A 21,995-nucleotide genomic window follows, 5' to 3' on the forward strand; every position below is an offset into this window, starting at 1 on the left:
GCGGAAATGCCTTGTTGATGCCAGAGGTCAGAGGAGAATGGGCAGACTGGTTCGAGCTGATAGAAAGGCAACAGTGACTCAAATCGCCACCCGTTACAACCAAGGTAGGCCTAAGAGCATCTCTGAACGCACAGTGCGTCGAACTTTGAGGCAGATGGGCTACAGCAGCAGAAGACCACACCGGGTACCACTCCTTTCAGCTAAGAACAGGAAACTGAGGCTACAATTTGTACAAGCTCATCGAAATTGGACAGTAGAAGATTGGAAAAACGTTGCTTGGTCTGATGAGTCTCGATTTCTGCTGCGACATTCGGATGGTAGGGTCAGAATTTGGCGTAAACAACATGAAAGCATGGATCCATCCTGCCTTGTATGGAGCATCTTTGGGATGTGCAGCCGACAAATCTGCGGCAACTGTGTGATGCCATCATGTCAATATGGACCAAAATCTCTGAGGAATGCTTCCAGCACCTTGTTGAATCTATGCCACGAAGAATTGAGGCAGTTCTGAAGGCAAAAGGGGGTCCAACCCATTACTAGCATGGTGTACCTAATAAAGTGGCCGGTGAGTGTAGAATATAAGACATAATTTCAGTTGTTTCACACTTTTTTGTTAAGTATATAATTCCACATGTGTTAATTCATAGTTTTGATGCCTTCACTGTGAATGTACAATTTTCATAGTCATGAAAAAAAATATATAATTTTTCTGTAACAAATAAATTTTTATTAAGAATAACATTACAATTTACATGTTACTTTCTTGTTTTCAATACAAAGTTTTCCCCAAAAACAAACCCCCCCCATTCCCAACTTATCCCACCCCCTCCCTGTAAGACAGCCCACTTCTTTTAATAGCTCGACCATCAAAACTATAGAATGACTATCATCTCATTTAGGACTGCAGGCCTCATGTTGTGCTTTCACCAATTCAGGTCCTTTGACTCACCCGTCTTCTATAGCAAACCTATCCCATGGCAAGCCACGAAGACCACAATTTATCAAACGTTTCTATTTTCCCTCTTTTCTTATAAACCCCTTTTCCAATATCAGGCCCTGTTTCACATATTGGAGGAATTCTCTTCTTGAAGGCGGTTCATCCTTAATCCAATTTCGTGCTATTACCTTTCGGGCCATATACAGCAGTCTGGCAATAGCTGTCTTCAGGTTGTTATCCACTCCGATCTCATCCACGTATCCCAGCAAGCACACCATCGGGTCCCTTGGCACCATGCATCTGTACGCTCCTTCCACACGACTCAAAACCACCAACCAAAAAAAGCAGCTAGTATCGGACACGTCCACATCATATGAAATATATCAGCATTCGTAGACTTACACCTCGGGCACTCAGAATCAGCACGCAAACCTGCCTTATACAATACCTCCGGAGACTTGTAAACTCTGTGTATTACATAAAGTTGTGACAGCCTATACGGTTCGCTCAGTGGCAGTCGTGGAACCCACTCCAGCACCGACTCCCAAGTTTCATTCTCCATTGGGCCCAAATCCCTCTCCCACTTAGCTCTCGTCGCTATCGGAGACCCCAAAAGGTAAGTATGCAGCAAGTCTTTATAAAGAGTGTAAATAACCCCCCTAGTAGTCCCTTCACCACACACATACTCCAACACTATATCCGTTTGAATTTTGATGCCTCCGTCCCTATTCTGAGCTCCAAATGCATGTCTCATCCGCAAATACTGATATTCCCCCGCAGGCCCAAGACCGAACTCCACCTGCAATTGAGAAAAGGATTTCAGCTCCCTCTTCTCAATTATCTGATACACGTAGTGAATTCCCTTGGCCTGCCATTCTGGTAATACTCCCAGTGTCACAAACTCCGGTAAATTATTATTATGCCATAACGGGGAGAATCTGGTCAGCCCCGTAATCCCACGTATATGTTTCAGTCTACCCCACAGCTTACATATCAATAATATAGTTGGATACAATTTCCCCAAAGCCCCCAGGGATCCATCCTCCTGACACTGTATTACTGGCCTTCTTTTTGTCACCTTTTCCATCAATTGCTGTACCGTACTGGACGACCCCTCATGCGCCCAGCCCTTTAAATGCTGACTTTGGGCTGCAAGAAAATATACTTCAGGGTTGGGCAGTGCCAAGCCCCCATCTTCCTTGGGTCGCTGAAGCGTCTCCAGTCTGATACCTGGATGATGTCTCCTCCATACCAAATTCCTGAACAGGGAGTTAATCTGTCTAAATTTTCCGCGCGGTATCCAAACTGGTGCGTTATGAAGAACATATAGAATTTTCGGCATCAAAATCATTTTGATGAGATTCACCCTGCCCACCACAGATAAATGTAACTTAATCCAAGCATCCACTTTTGCCTTAAGAATGCCTAAGATCGGAGTCAGATTCCTATGTATGTAATCCGTAACAGGCATAGAGATTCATATCCCCAGGTATTTAAATTGATTTACCACCTTCAGTCGTCCATCCTCCAGCGGCTCACACCTCTCCTCCCCTTCGTCAACCACTTTAAACAAAATAGACTTACTCCAATTTATCGTCAGTCCCGACAATGAGCCAAATCTTTCAATAAGCCCAATGGCCTCCCCAAGGAATCGACCGGGTCAGCCAGAAATAATATCGTCCGCGTACAGCGCCACCTTCTCTTCAATCATCCCATATTTAAACCCTGACACCTCATCAGACTGTCAAAGTTTAGCAGCCAATGGTTCCACAGCCAGAGCAAACAAAAGAGGAGAGATTGGACACCCTTGTCTCGTCCCTCTAGCTAATTGTATAGTCCGCGATAACTCCCCATTCACCTTGACTCTAGCCACCGGCTGCGAGTACAGCAGCTGAATCCAGGACACAAACTGCGGGCCAAGCCCCATACACTGCAACACCTGCCAGAGATACAGTATCCCTATTCCACACTGTCGAATGCCTTATGGGCATCTAAAGATGCAGTAACTCTTTGGTCACAGTTGTCGGATCTAAGCTGCAGATTCATAAACAGCCTCCGTAGGTTGACCGCCGTGGATCTGTCAGGCATAAAGCCAGACTGGTCTGGGTGCACCAGGTTGGAGATGACACTCGTCAACCGCGTCGCCAACACCTTGGCCAGAAATTTGACATCTATAGTGAGCAAGGAAATTGGCCGGTACGACTCAGGTTACCCTTCCTTAGGAATCACCGCTATTATGGTTTCTCTCATGGATGATGGCAGGTACCCTCTATTCTTAGCCTCATCTAGGACCGCCTTTAATCTGGGAATTAGCACCTCCCCCATATTTTTATAGATCTCAGCGGGAAACCCATCCACTCCAGGTGCCTTCCTATTAGCCATGGACTGTAATGCCCAACCCAGTTCCTCCTCCGTGACGGGAGCCTCCAAGCCCTCTCTATCTGCATCACTCAACTTCGGGAGCCCCAGTCCCTTAAGGAACGCCACTGTGTCTCCCGCCGACTCGTCTACCCGAGAGGAATATAGGTCCGCAAAGACCTCCAAAATCTCAGAATTTTCGGAGACACTCGTACCACTCCCGGAGACCAGAGATTGGACAAACCTCTGGTCAGAAGCCACCAGCGACAGCATGTGACCGACAGTTTCACCTTCCTGATAGTAAGCCAGCTTCAGAAATTCCCACTTCCTTTCAGCCTTCCCCAACAAAACTTTTTCCAGGTGACTTTGAGCTGCCTTTAAAGGGAACCTGTCACCACGTTTTTGGAAGATGGGATAAAAATAGCGTTAAATAGGGGCAGAGGTGGGCGTTACATTAGTGTGTGTGTTATGCGTTTATTACCCACCTAAGTTGCCGAAATACCTTTGCAAAGTCTCCGTTTTCGCCTGTCAATCAGGCTGGTCAGGTCACATGGGCGTGGTGTCTTCACCCAGATTTGGCGTAGTTTTCCGTTGGTGGCGTAGTGGTGTGCGCATGCCCAAAGTCCGGAATCCTCTGCCAGGGGATTTAAAATAGCGCGGTGTTCGTTATTGCATTGGTGATCGGTGGGCGCGGCCATCTTCCTTTGGCCGCGCGTGCGCAGAAGCGGCGCTCTGCTGGCCGCGGCTTCAGGAAAATGGCCGCGGGATGCCGCGCGTGCGCAGATGGATATCGCGGCGGCCATTTTCCTGAAGCCGCGGCCAGCAGAGCGCCGCTTCTGCGCACGCGCGGCCAAAGGAAGATGGCCGCGCCCACCGATCACCAATGCAATAACGAACACCGCGCTATTTTAAATCCCCTGGAAGAGGATTCCGGACTTTGGGCATGCGCACACCACTACGCCACCAACGGAAAACTACGCCAAATCTGGGGGAAGACAACGCCCATGCGACCTGACCAGCCTGATTGACAGGCGAAAACGGAGACTTTGCAAAGTTATTTCGGCAACTTAGGTGGGTAATAAACGCATAACACACACACTAATGTAACGCCCACCTCTGCCCCTATTTAACGCTATTTTTATCCCATCTTCCAAAAACGTGGTGACAGGTTCCCTTTAATCTGTTCCCAGCTTCAGGAGTGCCCATTATTACCATCTCATCTTCTGCTGCCCTTAGCTCATCAATCGCTGCCTTCTCGGCCTCTCTCGTCTTCCGCTTACATCTACGAATATCTCTAAACAACAGCCCTCTTAAATACGCCTTCATAGCTTCCCATACAGTAAGAGCGTCTGAACTCCCATCATTCAGCACAAAAAATTCCGCCAACTGCTGTTTTATCTTATCTAAATCTATACTGTGCAGCCAGTTAGGGTGAATCTTCCACTCTTTCCTGTTCGCAGCCTGTGTCCCCATCAGTCGGAACTCCACCTCAACTGGACTATGGTCCGAGAGGGCCCTAGGTAAATATCGCACATCCCCCACCATCGTGTCCAACAGACAATTGCCTAGTGCCAGATCAATTCTGGATAGAGTACTATGAGCCAGTGAATAACATGAATACCCCCTTTCCCCAACATGTCTAACTCTCCATAGGTCAGTCATACCAACTTCACGAATATAAGTCCCAAACGTAGTAATGTGTCTCACTGTCCTATTCTGGGAGTTTTTATTTTTATCCCAAAAGTCATCACATATATTATTAAGATCACCAATGATTAGAAAGGGTATCAGGCCCCAGCGTTCCAACACCTCTCTAATTTTCTTACTTGAGTATGGGGGCGGAATATACATTGCCGCTATACACATCAACACTCCGTGTATTTTACATTGCACCACCACATACTGACCATCCACATCCACCTGTACCATCACATCTTCATACTGCACTCCCACGCGTACCAATACCGACACACCCCTAGAGCACGTAGAGAAGGTAGAATGGTATGCCTTCTGTATCCAGCGCCTATTTAATACATCCACCTTTTCCCGCACCAAATGCGTCTCCAGCAGACATATCATTGAGACACTCTGTTCTCGAACATACTGCAGACTGGCCGCCCTCTGAGACTTATCCGTAAGGCCTCGCACGTTCCAACTCAATATTTTAATGCGGCCCCCCATCATGTGGCTCATCATCCTTCATAGTATCTTCATTTCCAATTATGAGCTGTCTAATCCCTCCCACCCCCCCTGCCAACCCCCCAACTTGCCCCCCTAACCCACCCAATACTACACATTCTACCTCTTATCAACAGTGGGGCTCCACCGCCCATTGCAAACACCCTCCCTTGCTTTGTCCTCTCCATTCGCCTTCCGCTGCCGTCACGATCAGAATTTCCCACAATTGTTTTCTTTTTATGATTTTATTCAGTGGCGCTTAGAGACCAGCTTGGATGTAATGCTGCAGATTAATACCACCACCACACTGTGGTTGAAGGAACAGTCCTATATATGATAAATAATAAATTAAATCCGCGCAGAAAACCCAATGAACAAATATTAAATATTTATGTATTTAATAGAAAAATAAGAAATAGTAATTGCACAACACTAATTGATATTAAGCACATGCGAAAAGACCATGAGATTATGCACCAATGTATAAACGAAGGCACTAGCCTGATTCCCTAATCTGAATGTGATATCAATAGAAATGAATGGGAGTGACTAGTATCCTCTCTATATGCACCAATGGATTCCTACCTACCACTTCATAATGAATAAATGTCTTTAAAAAACATAGAGAGATCTCTCAAAAAAAGCACTAAAAACGGCAATAGACCGCAAACGTAGGAAAAAACAACAAAACGGTAAGTGCACCATGCACAACAGAGGGTATGGAGCCCAAAGTACTCTACGAAGCTGCCCCGGCCGGTAGCATAACTTCAATGAATTAGGTGTAGCAACGTATGGACGCCGGATAAACCAGGTCGGAATCCCGCTATACGTGCCACCTGTTACCTTCGATGGAGCTCATACGTTGTAGTTGTCCCTTCTTCGCTGTGTCCTCGGTGAAGGATTTCTCAGATCCTAGGTGAGTAGTGTAGTCACGGCTTCTGTAGAGTTCTCTGCTCCCTGGCGTTAACGCTCTCCGGAGCAGGACCTGCCGTGACGTAACAGATCACGTGAAAAGAGGAATGGTTTGCAAACTGAACGTTCAGAGAATACGGGTCGCCGCTTGGGCCACAGTCCAGAACGTTCAGTTTGCAAACCATTCCAGGGAGCAGAGAACTCTACAGAAGCCGTGACTACACTACTCACTACATTTAGTGCTTTTTTTGAGAGATCTCTCTATGTTTTTTAAAGACATTTATTCATTATGAAGTGGTAGGTAGGAATTCATTGGTGCATATAGAGAGGATACTAGTCACTCCCATTCATTTCTATTGATATCACATTCAGATTAGGGAATCAGGCTAGTGCCTTCGTTTATACATTGGTGCATAATCTCATGGTCTTTTCGCACGTGCTTAATATCAATTAGTGTTGTGCAATTACTATTTCTTATTTTTCTATTAAATACATAAATATTTAATATTTGTTCACTGGGTTTTCTGCGCGGATTTAATTTATTATGGTTTTCTTTTTGTTTTAAAAAAAAACCCCAACAGAACATTCCAACTTATATAAACATGTAGAGAAACTACAAAGCAAACGTGCAGTACCCCGCGTAACCCTCCTCCCCCATACTTATTAACCTTTACTGCCCCCTCCAGCCAATCACTCAATAAGGCCTAGCTCAGCCCTCAACAGTTGCTCAACCCTTTAGCCGTTGTGCTATTAAACGCAGATCCCTCCTCCAGTGACAGAGAAATAACTCCCATCCGGATCTCCCCGAAATGTCAATCACCTTTTTCCTTAAGTTTTTTAGCATTAGTATCAATCCACTGGGTAGCGTCCTCTGGAGTCAGGAAAAAATGGGTTTTATCAAAAGCTACCACTCTCAACTTTGCAGGGAACAGCATAAGTATTGCACTCCCAGCTCCCTCAGTCGTCTCTTGACCCCAGTGAACTTCATCCTCTGTTTCTGAACCCCAGCAGAATAATCCGGGTAAATAGCAATCTTTTGACCTCCAGCCGTCAGATCCTCCATTTCTCTAGTCTTCCTGAGGATAATGTTTCTGTCCCTGTAGTTCAGTATTTTGGCAAGCATGGTACAGGGATTCGCTCCTGGGGCAAGGGGCTGCGGCGGGACCCTATGAGCTCTCTCAACAGCAAAGACTTTTGTCAGCACTGTGCCCCCAATTTTCTCCAGCAGCCAGCTTTCAATAAACTTCGTGGGGTTTCTCCCCTCAGTTTTTTCATGCAGACCCACTATACGTATATTATTCCTTCTGGATCTATTTTACAGATCCTCATTTTTGGCAGGGAGCTCTGATATTGCTTGGGCGAACTTTCTCAGCTTTTTGCAATTTTACCATATGGTCTTCTGCAGTGCTCACCCTCTCCTCCACCGCACCCATGCGTCTGTCCATCTTTTGCAGGGCTGCATTTATCTGTGCTGTTTCCCCTTTTACCTCCTGCATGTGAAGGGTCAGGGTATTTAGGGACTGCTTGCATGAGGAGACCAACGCAAAAACATCCCTGAGGGTCGGCTCATCTTCCGGTATCAAATCTTCAGATCCCCCTTTTGCCCCACCATGCTGCTTTTCTCCCTCCCCTTCTGTACCTCATGCTTTGCAGCCAGGACCGCATCCACCACCTTCATCCCCACTCCAGCTCCGGTTCCTTTCTCTGCCTCCTCCGCAGCATCCACTCTGGCATACTGCTGAAGCTTCGCCGCCACCTCCATACGCCTCTGACATGCGGTGTTCTCCTTGTCAGCGTCTTCTCTGGCATCGGCGCCATCTTGGCTGGCTCCTGCTTCGCCAGCACCCGCGTCCTTCTGCCGCCGCCTGGTCATTGCCTCCAATGCCGGATCCACCGCTCAGCACAGCTTTGCTCCCCTGACCCTCAGCCAGCCGGTATGTGGCAGAAAAGTCCGGTCAGCAGCGTCTGCACAGGATATTTAGCCCTTTAGCAGCGGGAGCGCTCTTCTATGCGTCCGCTCACATGACCAGCTAAGACACGCACAGAAAAATCTTTAAATGAGAAGGTGTGTCCAAACTTTTGGTCTGTACTGTATATTCATTGTACCCACCCAATCCACTCCCACAGTTCAGTGTACTCTATGTCCGGGCTTGTACTCTGGTAAAAAAGGCCCACTGGCTGCTGCACGTAGCCACCCTACCATGCCCATGTTTTGATTTCACCACTATCTAGATCCTCAAGATCTGCAGAGATTGGTGAAAATAGTGGTGGAGGAGGAAGCCGCCAGGTTATCCTTCCACCATTCAGTGTGCAAGACTGAGGCAGCAGAAGCAAAGACACGATTGCATTGAGACTGCATAGTAGAGCCTTAGTGCAAACAGCAAACACCGGAGCAGAGAGCAGGGGGAACGGGAGGAAGGCATTTTTCTTCATATATGAGTGGGCGCTCCTCAGTGCATACCGGGGGAGGGTATGCTCGTGGGCGTTCCTCAGTGCATACTGGGGGGGGGGTCTGCGTGTGGGCGCTCCTCAATGCATACCGGGGGGGGTCTGTGTGTGGGCACTCCTCAATGCATACCGGGGGGGTCTGCGTGTGGGCGCTCCTCAATGCATACCGGGGGGGTCTGCGTGTGGGCGCTCCTCAATGCATACCGGGGGGGGGGGGGGGTCTGCGTGTGGGTGCTCCTCAATGCATACCGGGGGGGGTCTGCATGTGGGCGCTCCTCAATGCATACCAGGGGGTCTGCTTGTGGGCGCTCCTCAATGCATACCAGGGGGTCTGCGTCTGGGCGCTCCTCAATGCATACCGAGAGTCTGCATGTGTTGGCTCCTTGCGTATATAGGGGGGGGGGCTGTGTGCTGGCTCCTCAAACATATAGCGGGGGGACTATGTGTGCTGGCTCGACACACATATAGAGGGGGGACTGTGTGCTGGCTCCTCACGCATATCGCATATAAGGGGGTGGGGCTGTGAGCTGGCTCCTCACACATATAAGAGGGGGACTGTGCTGGTTCCTCACACATATAGGGGGGGGACGGTGTTGGCTCCTCACACATATAAGGGGGGGGACTGTGCTGGCTCTTCAAGCATATAGGGGGGACTGTGCTGGCTCTTCAAGCATATAGGGGGGACTGTGCTGGCTCTTCAAGCATATAGGGGGGGACTGTGTTCTGGCTCCTCACACATATGGGGGGACTGTGTGCTGGCTTCTCATGCATATGGGGGGGGGGTACTGTGCCGGCTCCTCACACATATGGGGGGACCGTGTGCTGGCTCCTCACGCATACAGGGGGGGGGGGGGGACTGTGTGTGCCGACTCCAAGCATGTAGGGGTGGTTAGGTGTGTTGGCTCCTCATGCTAATAGGGGGGCTGTGTGTGTTGGCTCTTCACCCATATAGGGGGCTGTGTGTTGGCTCCCTCTGGATATGGGAAGCTGTGTGTGGGGGCTCCTACTACATATAGGGGGGTTGTGTGTATGGGACCCTACTGTTTATAGGGGGCTGTGAGAACCATCCTGTGTGGGACACCACGTGTGGAAGGGCTTGCAGGGACACTGAATTGTTAGCGGGAAGACTTGCAGGGACACCAAATTGTTAGAGGGAAGGCTTGCAGGGACGCCACACCGCTCATGGGTCACTGTGGATCAAGAAACAAGGACTGAATAACAGGAGCATATTATTTATAAACTTTATAAAAAGAACAACATTATATGGGTTTTGATTAGCTGCTACTGGTAAGATACATGTTACAATTCCTATTTTAACATGTATTAGCAGTAGCAGTAAGTCAAAATACTAATTCAGCTCAATATTAAGTGATACTATTAATAAAAAATTATAATTAATGTCTTAATATTGAGCAGAATTAATTACAGCCTATTGATTCGACCCTCCACAACAGTCATGGTGCCTCATGAGGCCCCTCGGGAAAATTAATTGCTGACCCCTGCTCTCAAGTGATGAGACCAATATAAAGGTTTTAAGAACTGATGGCATCAAAACTATATGGAGCCACAAAGGTAAGGCATACAGAGAAAAATGCATGGTGCTTACAGTGAGACATGCTGGTGGCAGTGTCCTTACATGGGGTTAAGTGCTGCTGGTGGAATGGAGCAACATTTCATTAATGATATAGTTAATTCACAGATGTACTGCTCTATTTTGAAAGAGAAGATGCTACCATCAGGGCCGGCTCCAGGTTTTTGTGGGCCCCGGACAAGAGAGTCTCAGTGGGCCTACATACCACGATTCATGATGCACAGATACGGTGGAGAAATATAGATATACTACACAGGGCCTAGCCTTCCCCCTCATCCTTCACATAGGCAGATCTGCACACACACACAATACACAAAAAACAACTACATCTAGTATGTTGTATGTGGGGTGTACTAATTTTTGCATGTGTGAAACTGAAGATTTTTGTCATGAAAGTTTTATTATTAACCTTACTTTTAGGTTATCGGTTAAAAATTTTTCTATGAAATTTGGTTGTCAAAATTTTGGAAATAATCTTGTGTTCAGGAGGGAGGATGATATTGTGCACCTGGCTCTGTGAAGGATGAAATAGGGTTAGCTCTGAAAAAGAAGAACCTGGCTTGGTGAAAGTAGGCAGTGTTATTTATTACAAGACCCATCATTATCCTGAGATCTAGATCAATATTGCTTTTTTCCCCAAAAACATGTTTGCACTCCACCATTTCTACATTTTAGTGAAAGGTACCTGATTTTCAGTGGTGGTCTCATCCTGTTCTGGAGAATTCTCTGGACTTGAAAATCGCGCTGGCGTACTTACACCACTTGACTCATCTGTCAATAAAAAGACAAGAGTAGATGAAAACAATGGGGGCAATTTATTTAAATGAAGCAAAAAAATATATCCTTAAAGACTTCTGCCATAAGTATATTGCACATAAGACATTTTTTTGCACCCAACAAGGTGCTGCAGCCTGATGCTACAAGTGTGCGAATATTTGAATGCAAATATCTGGAACCAAGTAAGCTACCATAACTAATAGATGGTGGAAACTTAGGCTAGACAGTCTAAAACTGTGCCAGATTTATCAAACAGCATATATCAGTATGCCCATCTGCATGCAGAATATACATGGCAATTCATGTAGAAAACACAATATCAATAAACCTCTAAGAATGGGTAACTGAGGGTGAAGGAATAGTATGCCTGGGCCACATCCACATGGCATGTACTTTTTAATGTGAAATCACACTAAAATAAAGGCTATAGTACACAAGATTTCTTGCATAGATACATAGGTTGAAAAACACCTAGGTCCATCAAGTTCAACCTTTCTTCACCAATCATATTGCTCATTTTAAAAATCAAATACCGAGAAGAATAATGTGTTACATGTGGCTTTTAGTACATATGGCATCTTAATGGTTAGTAATAAAGCCTAGCAGCACTGGGGTCCCGAGTTCAAATCCCACCAAGGGCAACATCAACAAACAGTATGTATGTTCTCCACGTGTTTGCGTGGGTTTCGTTTGGGTATTGTGGTTTGTCCCACACTACCAAGACATTCTGATAGGAAATATATTTTGTGATCCCCAATTGGGACAGTGAGTATAATGGCAGTAAAGGGGCTGTGGAATAAGATAGTGTTATATAAGAAAAAGCATGATAAATACTACTAAGATATCCAAGCTGGTTTTATAGTACATTATATTCTATGTCTGAAAGTAACAATACAAGTTGTAGGTAGAAGAACCTCAAAATGTCAAATAGGGGGCTGAAACGTAGGATATGCCAGTCTTTTTCACACCTATGCAACTAACGAGGTGAAATGGAGGCTGATGAACGTCCAAAGCAATTGCCTTAAATGCCCTTGAGAATGCCAAGAGTGTGACAAAACATGTCAGGAGGGCTCTGTAGCTTCAATTCGATTTATATAGAAGTGTTAGACTGGAAGACTATAACAAACCTCATACACTGTAGTTTTTGGACTATAAGACGCACACCAGGTTTGGACAGCAGAAATAGGAAAAACACTTTCCCTATTAATATAAACTTACCTGATGGTGTAAATTGGAAGGGTAATCACTAATTTTAAAGGCATTAAAGTAGAATAGGGATGTAATAGATCTATTGTTAGTCTTTCTCTGTGTGTATTATACACTCAGCTCTGCTACATATGTATATATACATAAAGACACAGCTCTGCTACATATACATATATAGACACACAGCTCTGCTACATATGCATATAGACACACACACAGTTCTGACCCATACACATTTACATACACACACGATATATTACCACATCTTGCAGTTCCTTCGAGGCATGTGGCTGTTCACATAACCTGAAAGGTACTGGAGCTAGTCGAGTAGAGGCTCCTTCAGCTGTACAGGATGTGCAGCCTCCGTACAGGTCCTAGTGGCTTCTTATCCTGCTCTGTACAGATCACATAGATCAGTGTAGGGCAGGAGGAGAGAGAGCATTTATCTCTGTGAATGGGAAGCACGCTGTGTCCTTTATCACAGGAAGCTGCCTCTGGAATATAAGACGCACAGACTTTTTTACATGATTTTTTCTTATTAAAATGTGCATCTTATAGTCTGAGAAATACGGTATATCGTTGAGACTAATGTTATACACACACTGTACAAACACTGCTCGGCATTTCTAAAACTCTGCTCAAGAAGGTTATTTAGTGCGAACATCAATTAAAAGTTTAGCAAAACATTTATTACCCTGCACATCTAATGGGTCCACTTTGAAAAAAAAAAAAACATTTTTGAATGGTCCAGGGGGATCACAAAAGGAGAAAATAAAGGGACAAAATCTGTTCCTCAGTCAAAGATATGCACGTACCCTGCAGTTCCTCCATACACCTCTCGCTCTTTGTTTGCAAATCTTCATTTTCTATAAATTTCCAAATCTGTAAAAACACAATGAGCTGTAACCACAACTTTCTAGGAAACCCCATCAATAATGAAGTATTTCCTCAGGGGCGAGGTATAAATGTCCCAGCAATGCTTACCTCTCCAGTAAGGAGGTGAATGACTTTATTGGTCAGATTAAGGATCTTCCCTTCATGATTCTTTTCAGAAGACTGGGTATTTGAAGGAGACAATGTGATGGGATCTTGTTCCTCACCTGATGCCTCCAATTCACTTGGAGAAATCCTGCATGCAACAATTTCACCAGATTTCTTTACAACCACAAAATCCTATATGATAAAAAGGGCAGGATTTAATATAATCAAAACAGGATCACATCCAGGAACACACGAGAGTGGTGTCCATGAGAAAACACTCCCAGAATTACCATGGGTTTAAGTATGGCTAAGAATGATGTGACATTCCTAGGATCACTCACCTCTCCAGTCAGCAGGTAGATGATCTCCAGGGTGAGGTTGAATATCTCCTTACTCATGTGATCCTTTTCCTTCTCCATCCTGAAGAACTTCTGGCCTCTGGTCCAGGAAAGCAATGACCCAGAGGTGAGCACTGAAAATAGAGATACAACTATAAAAAGCTAAAATGTAAATTATTTCGGAAAAGGCTAGCAAGTAGGAATCTGCAAGATGCGTCTACTGTGGCAAGCGATAGATGCTACTGGCTCATATGCCACCGCCATTTTGCTGGAGTTACATTTTTTTTTTTTTTAAGACCACAATATTAACTGCGCAAGCGCAGTATGTAAGATAGGGTGCAGGTCAGTGAGGGATCAGAGACCTGTCAGAAGGCATATTGGCAAATACCTAAGCAGAGCACCACATGAAGACCCCCCACAGGCCGCCCCGGAGCACGAGCATATCATTAACGCAAAACTGAAAATAAAGATTAAACAACAACCACAAGACGGATTTCATCACCAGGTATCATTGTAATCAGTATAACGGGCATCAACCTAAGGCCGGCGTCACACTAGCGAGTTTTACGGAAGTACGAGCGCAGAAAATACATCCGTAAAATACGCATAACACACGGCCCAATGATTCTCTATGTCCCAGCTCCTATCAGCCGTATTTTACGGATCCGTATTATACGGTCTTCTATGGCCGTAGAAAATCGCAGCATGCTGCGTTTGTCACCGTATTGCGCAAAAAAAAAAATTGCCAATGAAAGTCTATGGGGGCGAGAAAAATACGGATTACACACGGACCAGCAGTGTGAATTGCGAGAAATACGCAGCGGTGTTCTATAGAAAAGCCGGTAACTCAATTGCCGGCTTTTCATTTCTCCTTCACAAACCTGACAGATCATGAACTGGAGCCTTGGAAAAGTTCCCACGCTCGAGTTCATATGAGGACATCCAGCAGAGGGCGCCTCACCGCAACTCAAGGTAACTACAGATCACCCCGCTTTCCATTCATTCCACGGGGGTTTTACAGGCAAGAGCACTGCTTTAGCAGAGCTCCTGGCTGTAAAATGATTTAACCCCTTCAGATGGATTTACTTCGTGGGACTTGACCTGAGCGACGGAAGGTATGAGATATTGTTGTTTTTTTATTTTTCCTTTGTTACAGAACGAGGGTCTTCAGGTGGATTACCAGTATAATAAAATATTACAACACCCTGTGTCTTTATTTCATTAAAATACTTTTAAGTAATGTGTGTGTGTGTTTTATTAACCATTTCGTACTATTGGATTAATAATGAATAGGTGTCATAATTGACGCCTCTCCATTATTAATCTGGCTTAATGTCACCTTACAATAGCAAGGTGACATTAACCCTTCATTACCCCATATCCCACCGCTACACGGGAGTGGGAAGAGAGTGGCCAAGTGCCAGAATAGGCACATCTTCCAGATGTGCCTTTTCTGGGGTGGCTGGGGGCAGATGTTTGCAGCCAGGGGGGCCAATAACCATGGACCCTCTCTAGGCTATTAATATCTGCCCTCAGTCACTGGCTTCACCACTCTGGTGGAGAAAATTGCGCGGGAGCCCACGCCAATTTTTTCCGCCATTTAACCCTTTATTTTACAAGCTACAGCGCCCAAATTTTGCACATACACACTACTAACATTAGTAGTGTGGAATATGCAAAAAAAAAGGGGATATGAGATGGTTTACTGTATGTAAACCATGTCTCATATCCTGTCGGGTTTGGGAAGGAGAAATGAAAAGCCGGCAATTGAATTACCGGCTTTTCACATATCTCGCGCTGAATTAAATATATATATATATATATATATATATATATATATATATATATATATATATATATATATATATATATATAATGTGTCTCAATGACATATATATATATTATATATATACTGTATATATGTTTTAACGAACATTTGAGCACATAAATCCATTAGATGTCGGTTTTGCAAGCCTGCGAGAAAATATCGCAGTACGGATGCCGTACGGATTGCATACGGAGGATGCCATGCGCAAAATACGCTGCCACACCCTGCCTACGGCTGACATACGGATCACTATTTTGGGAACATTTCTGCGTATTACGGCCGTAATAAACGGACCGTATTTACATACGCTGAGTGTGACGCCGGCCTAATACTGTATTTTACTGACCAAGATCCTGATGACAGGTTTGGTTTAACTTTTATTTGTGATTTTTTTTTAGCACCAAAAGATCCAAATCCTTAAAAAAAAGTCACCAAATTTAAATGCGACATTTAGTAAAAGTTGCTAGTTGCTGTCAAAAAACAAGGCTTAAAAAAAGAAAGACAATTTAAAAGCGGTGACAAACTTAAAAGGATAAGGAGCAAATGCTAGAGACACTAAAAATAGAGGAGTAAATTACTCCAGAAAATTGGAGCAAGAGCAATGATGAATCAGGGCCATAGAGTTTACCGTTTGACCTCTGCCTTGACACATGAAGCATCCTGGAGCCAGTGACCACCTCGCTTCTAGCACCCGACCAGTGAATGCATGTCAGGAAGGAAGCGAGACCAAGCAATATTCAGCTCCTCATTGGAGCCATCTTCAAAGAGGTACTGCAAAATAAACCTCAAGGAGGAACTGAAATAGTGCTTCATGGGAGAGCAAATCTTATGCTACAAAGTGTTGTCCCCACTGTCCACCATGCAATGCCATCAGAGAGAAGTCAGATCATCTCCAAATGTATTCTGCAGCAGAACAACAACCCCAAAATACAGTCAATGTCATTAAGAATTATTTTCAGTGTAAAAAAACTAAGAGTCCTGAAATTGGTGATATGACCACTAAAGAGCCCTGATCTAAACATTATCGAGTTTTATGTGCCTAAAAGCTAAAAAGCAGGTAGTTTCTAATCACCAGCCTATGGTACGCAGGGCGGGCTCAGAGAGGTCACAGACCGCTCCTGGCGGCGATTCAGCTGCTCCATCTCAATAGAACAGCTCTACCTCTTCCAGGCCGCTTTGTCTATGGGGCTTGACAACTGGTGTCATGCTGATTAACCCCTTAGTGACAGAGCTAATTTTGACCTTCATGACCAGTCCAAATTTTGTCACTTTATGAGGTTATAACTCTAATGCTTCAATGGATCCCAGTGACAATGCGACTGTTTTTTTTTGTGAGGTATTGTACTTCATGGCAGTGGCAAAATTTGTTTGATATGGCTTGCGTTTATTTGTGCAAATATCGCAATTTTGTGAAGAAAAAAAAATAATCACAATGTTCAATAATGATACCTTTAACCCCTTCCTGACATGCGCCGTACTAGTACTGCTTTGCGGGAACTGCGTTCCCGCAAACCGCAGTACTAGTACGGCGCTGCTATTTCCGGTCACCGCGCGAGGATGGCTGCTGTATCTAACAGACCATCCTGGCACGTCACCACGAGGGGCTAATCCGCCCCCCCGCGTCAGCGATCGCTGTGATTCAATCACAGCAAAGCTGCCAATAAAGTTGTAAAAAAAAAAGCATGTGACAGGCTGTGATTGGTGCTGTGACACGTAGCACCAATCACAGCCGTCACAGTAGATGGGGTGATCGCCACGTCACCTCACCTGATTAACCCCTATGGCGTGGATTGGCTGAACAATAGCTTCTATCCAATCAGCGCCAAAGGGGTAAATTTAAAACAGCGATCACCGCCCTGCACGCCATCTTTACCTCAGATTTGGAGTGCAGAGCAATGGTCTAAGCCCCTCTGTGTCACCTGAGAAAAGTTTCCATTGGTGGCCAGTGCGATCGTCCCTGCAGTCTCCTGCCCTCCTGTGCTGTGTGCTGCTCTCCTGCTGCCTGCTGTGTGACTCCTGTGATCACAGCAGCAGAAGCAGCACCTCCCCCACACCTTTCCCATCCCCATCCCTGTTACAGTACCCCCCCTCCCTCCAATTGATTTTTTTTGCGCTTTTTTTTCCTGTGCGCGTCATCCCGCACAGGGCACTCGTGCTCTTCCTGTGTCCGCAGCGCTTTGATCAGTATCGCTGCTGATCAGAGACTGCGCCACTGGACTTTTTCTTTTTTAGCTAGTTAGTGTAGCAGACTTCGCAGTCTAAGTGACGGCCGATTCTTTTTAGAAAAAAATAATCGTAGTTAGTATAGTGTAGTTTTAGACGTAGCAAAGTAGCGCAGCCGGCGTCAGTATTTGGTGACGTCCCCCCGTCCAATTGAATTTTTAGAGCACTTTTTTGCGCTTTTTTTCCTGTGCGCAGCGTCCCGTGCAGAGCATTCGTGCTCTTCCTGTGTCCGCAGCGCTTTGATCAGTATCGCTGCTGATCAGAGACTGCGCCGCAAGAATTTTTCTTTTTTAGCTAGTTAGTGTAGCAGACTTCGCAGTCTAAGCGACGTCCAAGTTTTTTTTAGAAAAAAATAGTAGTTAGTACAGCATAGTTTAGACATAGCAAGGTAGCGTAGCCGGCGTCACATCGTTGGTGACGACCGATCTTTTAGAGAAAAAAAAAAATTGTACAGCGTAGTTTTAGTGGTAGCGTCTTAGTACAGCCGGCGTCACAGCGTTTTTAGAAAAAAAAAAGTACAGAGTAGTTTTATAGGTAGAGAGGTAGCTTTTTTTTTTCTTGCATAAAAAGTGCATTAGGGGAGCGTACGTCACATTGTTGGTGACATCAGTTTTTCTTTTGCAAAAAAAAAAAAAGAATTAGTTGCGTCGATTAACTTTTTAGCGAGTGCATTAGGGGAGCTACGTCACATTGTTGGCGACATCAGTTTTTCTTTTGCAAAAAAAAAAAAAATTAGTTGCGTCGATTAACTTTTTAGCGAGTGCATTAGAGGAGCGTACATCACATTGTTGGTGACGTCCGTTTTACTTTTGTAAAAAAGAAATTGCGTCGTATAAATTTATAGGGAGGGCATTAGTATAGTGAACGTCTGGTTTTTATACAAACTTTTTTTTTTTAAATCTGATTTTTCTTCTACATTTTACCTCTCTACTTCTTTTTTCTCCGTTTTGTTATAATAAAGAGTACCCTATAACACAAGCCCCACACATTACACATGTAAAAGCACCACTTACACACACATCCCCGGGGTTTCGGAGAAAAAATAAAAATGGCCCATTTGTCAATAAGGCGCTATTCACAAGAGGAGGCTTACGCCATCCTTGCGTCCGACACGGATTCAGATAGTGAGGAAGATTCCACATTCCTCCTCCTCATCTGGTGAGGAAGGACCCCCAACAAGGCGCCCTAGGACCCAGGCAACTCCTGCAGCAATCGATCCCGTATGGATTGCACCCCCCGAAAATTTTCAGCAAGTGATTCTGGATTTCAGCAGCAGCTCAGGAATCCAGTTTGACACCACTGGCCTCACTAAAATTGACTTCTTCAAATTCTTTTTCAGTGAGGAAATAATAAATCTTATGGTGGCCCAGACGACCCTGTATGCCCAGCAATTTTTCACCCAAAATCCCATGTCATCATACGCCAGATGGACATTTTGGGGAATTGTGCTGCATATGGGCATAATAAAAAAAACAGAGATTTGTCAGTACTGGAGTACTGATATTCTCTACAGTACACCAGTATTCCGCATGGCCATGAAAAGGGCTACGAGGGGAAGGACACCCAAATTAACCCCCCTGAATGCCCCCCCGTCCTGGGGGGTGAGTGGGAAAATTGTGTGGGAATTGCTGCACCCACTGCTGGATAAGGGTTATCACCTCTACATTGATAACTTTTACACCAGCATCCCACTCTTCAAGGCCCTCTCTGCCAGAGGTACAGCTGCATGTGGTGAGGCCTCCCTAAGCCGCTAATTGGGCAAATGCTGAGAAAAGGGGAAAGCAGAAACCAATGCAGTGACAACATGCTGGTGGTCAAGTATAAGTACAAAAGGGATGTCCTTATCCTGACCACCTTACACCGTGACAACAGCACCCTTGTCACTGTTCGTGGGACCACAGCACAAGTCCAAAAGCCAGATTGTATCTTGGATTACAATCGGTACATGGGGGGGTGTGGATCTCTCAGATCAGGTCCTCCAACCATACAGTGTCATGCAAAAAGCCAAAGTATGGTACAAAAAATTGGCCGTGCACATTGTAAAGCTGGCACTGTACAATGCCTTTGTGCTGTCCGGATCTGCAGGCAATACGGGGACCTTCCTTCAGTTTCAGGAGGAAGTCATCAAGGCCCTAATGTTTGGCACTCAGGGAGGTGAGGGCCCCAGTACTTCAGAATCTGATAGTGCCCGTATTGTCCCAGGTCAACATTTCCCAGGACAGGTTCCCCAAGCAGCGAGGACAGACCGATCACAAAAACGGTGCAGAGTATGCTCCAAGAGGGGAATCCGAAAGGACACAAGGTACCATTGTGAAACCTTCCCTGAGAAACCTGGCCTTTGCATTAAGGATTATTTCAAAGCGTACCACACGTCCACAAATTAATAAAATTAGTTTATACCCTTTTGACCCAACACATCTATAATCTGATGTACTAAGCACATCTTACAAATACCCCCACATTATAAATTCATACACTAAAACCAAAAGCATTATAGTTATTACTATAAAACTATGCCTCTAGAAAAATTCCTTCAGAGGTGTAGTTCCAAAATGGGGTCAATTGTGGAGTATTTCCACTGTTAAGGCACATCAGGGGCTCTACAAATGCAACATGATGTCCTCAGACCATTCCATCAAAGTCTGCAATCCAAAACATCACTCCTTCCATTCTGAGCCCTGCCGTGCGCACAAACAGTGGTTTTCCCCCACAAATGGGGTATCGTCGTACTCAGGAGAAAATGTGCAACAACTTTAGTGGTCTATTTTCTCCTGTGACCTTTGTGAAAATAAAAAAATTGGGGCAAAAGAACATTTTTGTGGAAAAAATTAGATTTTTTTATTTTCATGATTCAACGTTATAATTTTCTGTGAGGCACTTGGAGGTTTACGGTGCTCACCACATATCTAAATAAATTCCTTGGGAGGTCTAGTTTCCTAAATGGGGTCACTTTTGGGAGATTCCCACTGTTTAGGTACATCAGGGGCTCTGCAAATGCAACATGACGCCCGCAGACCATTCCATCAAAGTCTGCAATCCAAAACGGCACTCCTTCCATTCTGAGCCCTGCCGTGCGTACAAACAGTGGTTTTCCCCTACATACTGGGTATCGGCGTATTCAGGAGAAAATGTGCAACAACTTTAGTTGTTTATTTTTTCCTGTTACCTTTGTGAAAATAAAAAAATTGGAGCTAAAAGATCATTTTCATGGAAAAAAAAAAGATTTTTTTTCACTGCTCTACATTATAAACTTCTGTAAAGCACCTGGGGGTTCAAAGTGCTCACCACACAGATACATAAGTTCGTTAAAGGGTCTAGTTTCCAAAATGGGGTCACTTGTGGGGGTTTTCCAATATTTAGGCACATCAGGGGCTCTTCAAACGCAACATGGCGCCCACTCTCAATTCCAGCCAATTTTACGTTCAAAAATTCAAAAGGTGCTCCTTCCCTTCCGAGCCCTGCTGTGCGCCCAAACAGTGGTTTTCCCCCACATATGGGGTATCGGCGTACTCAGGAGAAATTGATCAACAATGTAAGTGGACCATTTTCTCCTTTTACACTTGTGAAAATAAAAAAATCGTTGCTAAAAGATCATTTTCGTGGAAAAAATTTGATTTTTTTTTTCACGGCTCTATGTTATAAACTTCTGTGAAGCACCTGGGGGTTCAAAGTGCTCACCACACTGCTACATAAGTTTGTTAAAGGGTCTAGTTTCCAAAATGGGGTCACTTGTGGGGGTTTTCCAATGTTTAGGCACATCAGGGGCTCTTTAAACGCAACATGGTGTCCACTCAATTCCAGCCAATTTTGCGTTCAAAAAGTCAATAGTTGCTCCTTCCTTTCCGAGCACTGCTGTGCGCCCAAACAGTGGTTTTCCCCAACATATCGGGTATCAGCGTATTCAGGAGAAATTGCTCACCAACTTTAGTGGATCATTTTCTCCTTTTACCCTTGTGAAAATAAACAAATTGTTTTCGAATGATCATTTTTGTGACTAAAAAGTTAAATGTTCATTTTTTCCTTCAGCTCCTGTGAAGCACCCGAAGGGTTAATAAACTTCTTGAATGTGGTTTTGAATACCTTGAGGGGTGCAGTTTTTGGAATGGTGTCACTTTGGGGTATTTCTGTTATATAGACCCCTCAAAGTGACTTCAAGTGTGAGGTGGTCCCTAAAAAAAATGGTTTCCTAAATTTTATTGAAAAAATGAAAGATCGCAG

General features: G+C 44.8%; 1 protein-coding gene across 1 annotated transcript in view; it reads right to left on the reverse strand.

The window, feature by feature from the left end:
• Positions 1-21,995, reverse strand: part of LOC143767179 (uncharacterized) — a 49,032-nt gene that overhangs the window by 20,321 nt on the left and 6,716 nt on the right. Inside the window, exons 2-5 of the mRNA XM_077255276.1 lie at positions 13,730-13,860; positions 13,392-13,580; positions 13,223-13,289; positions 11,110-11,195 (exon numbers count right to left, since the gene is read on the reverse strand). Of these exons, the coding sequence (XP_077111391.1) occupies positions 11,110-11,195; positions 13,223-13,289; positions 13,392-13,580; positions 13,730-13,807 (420 nt within the window). The 5' untranslated portion in view covers positions 13,808-13,860. The remainder of the gene's footprint in view (positions 1-11,109; positions 11,196-13,222; positions 13,290-13,391; positions 13,581-13,729; positions 13,861-21,995) is intronic.

The sequence above is a fragment of the Ranitomeya variabilis genome, chromosome 4 (genome assembly GCF_051348905.1).
Source record: "Ranitomeya variabilis isolate aRanVar5 chromosome 4, aRanVar5.hap1, whole genome shotgun sequence".
Classification (NCBI taxonomy): Eukaryota; Metazoa; Chordata; class Amphibia; order Anura; family Dendrobatidae; genus Ranitomeya; species Ranitomeya variabilis.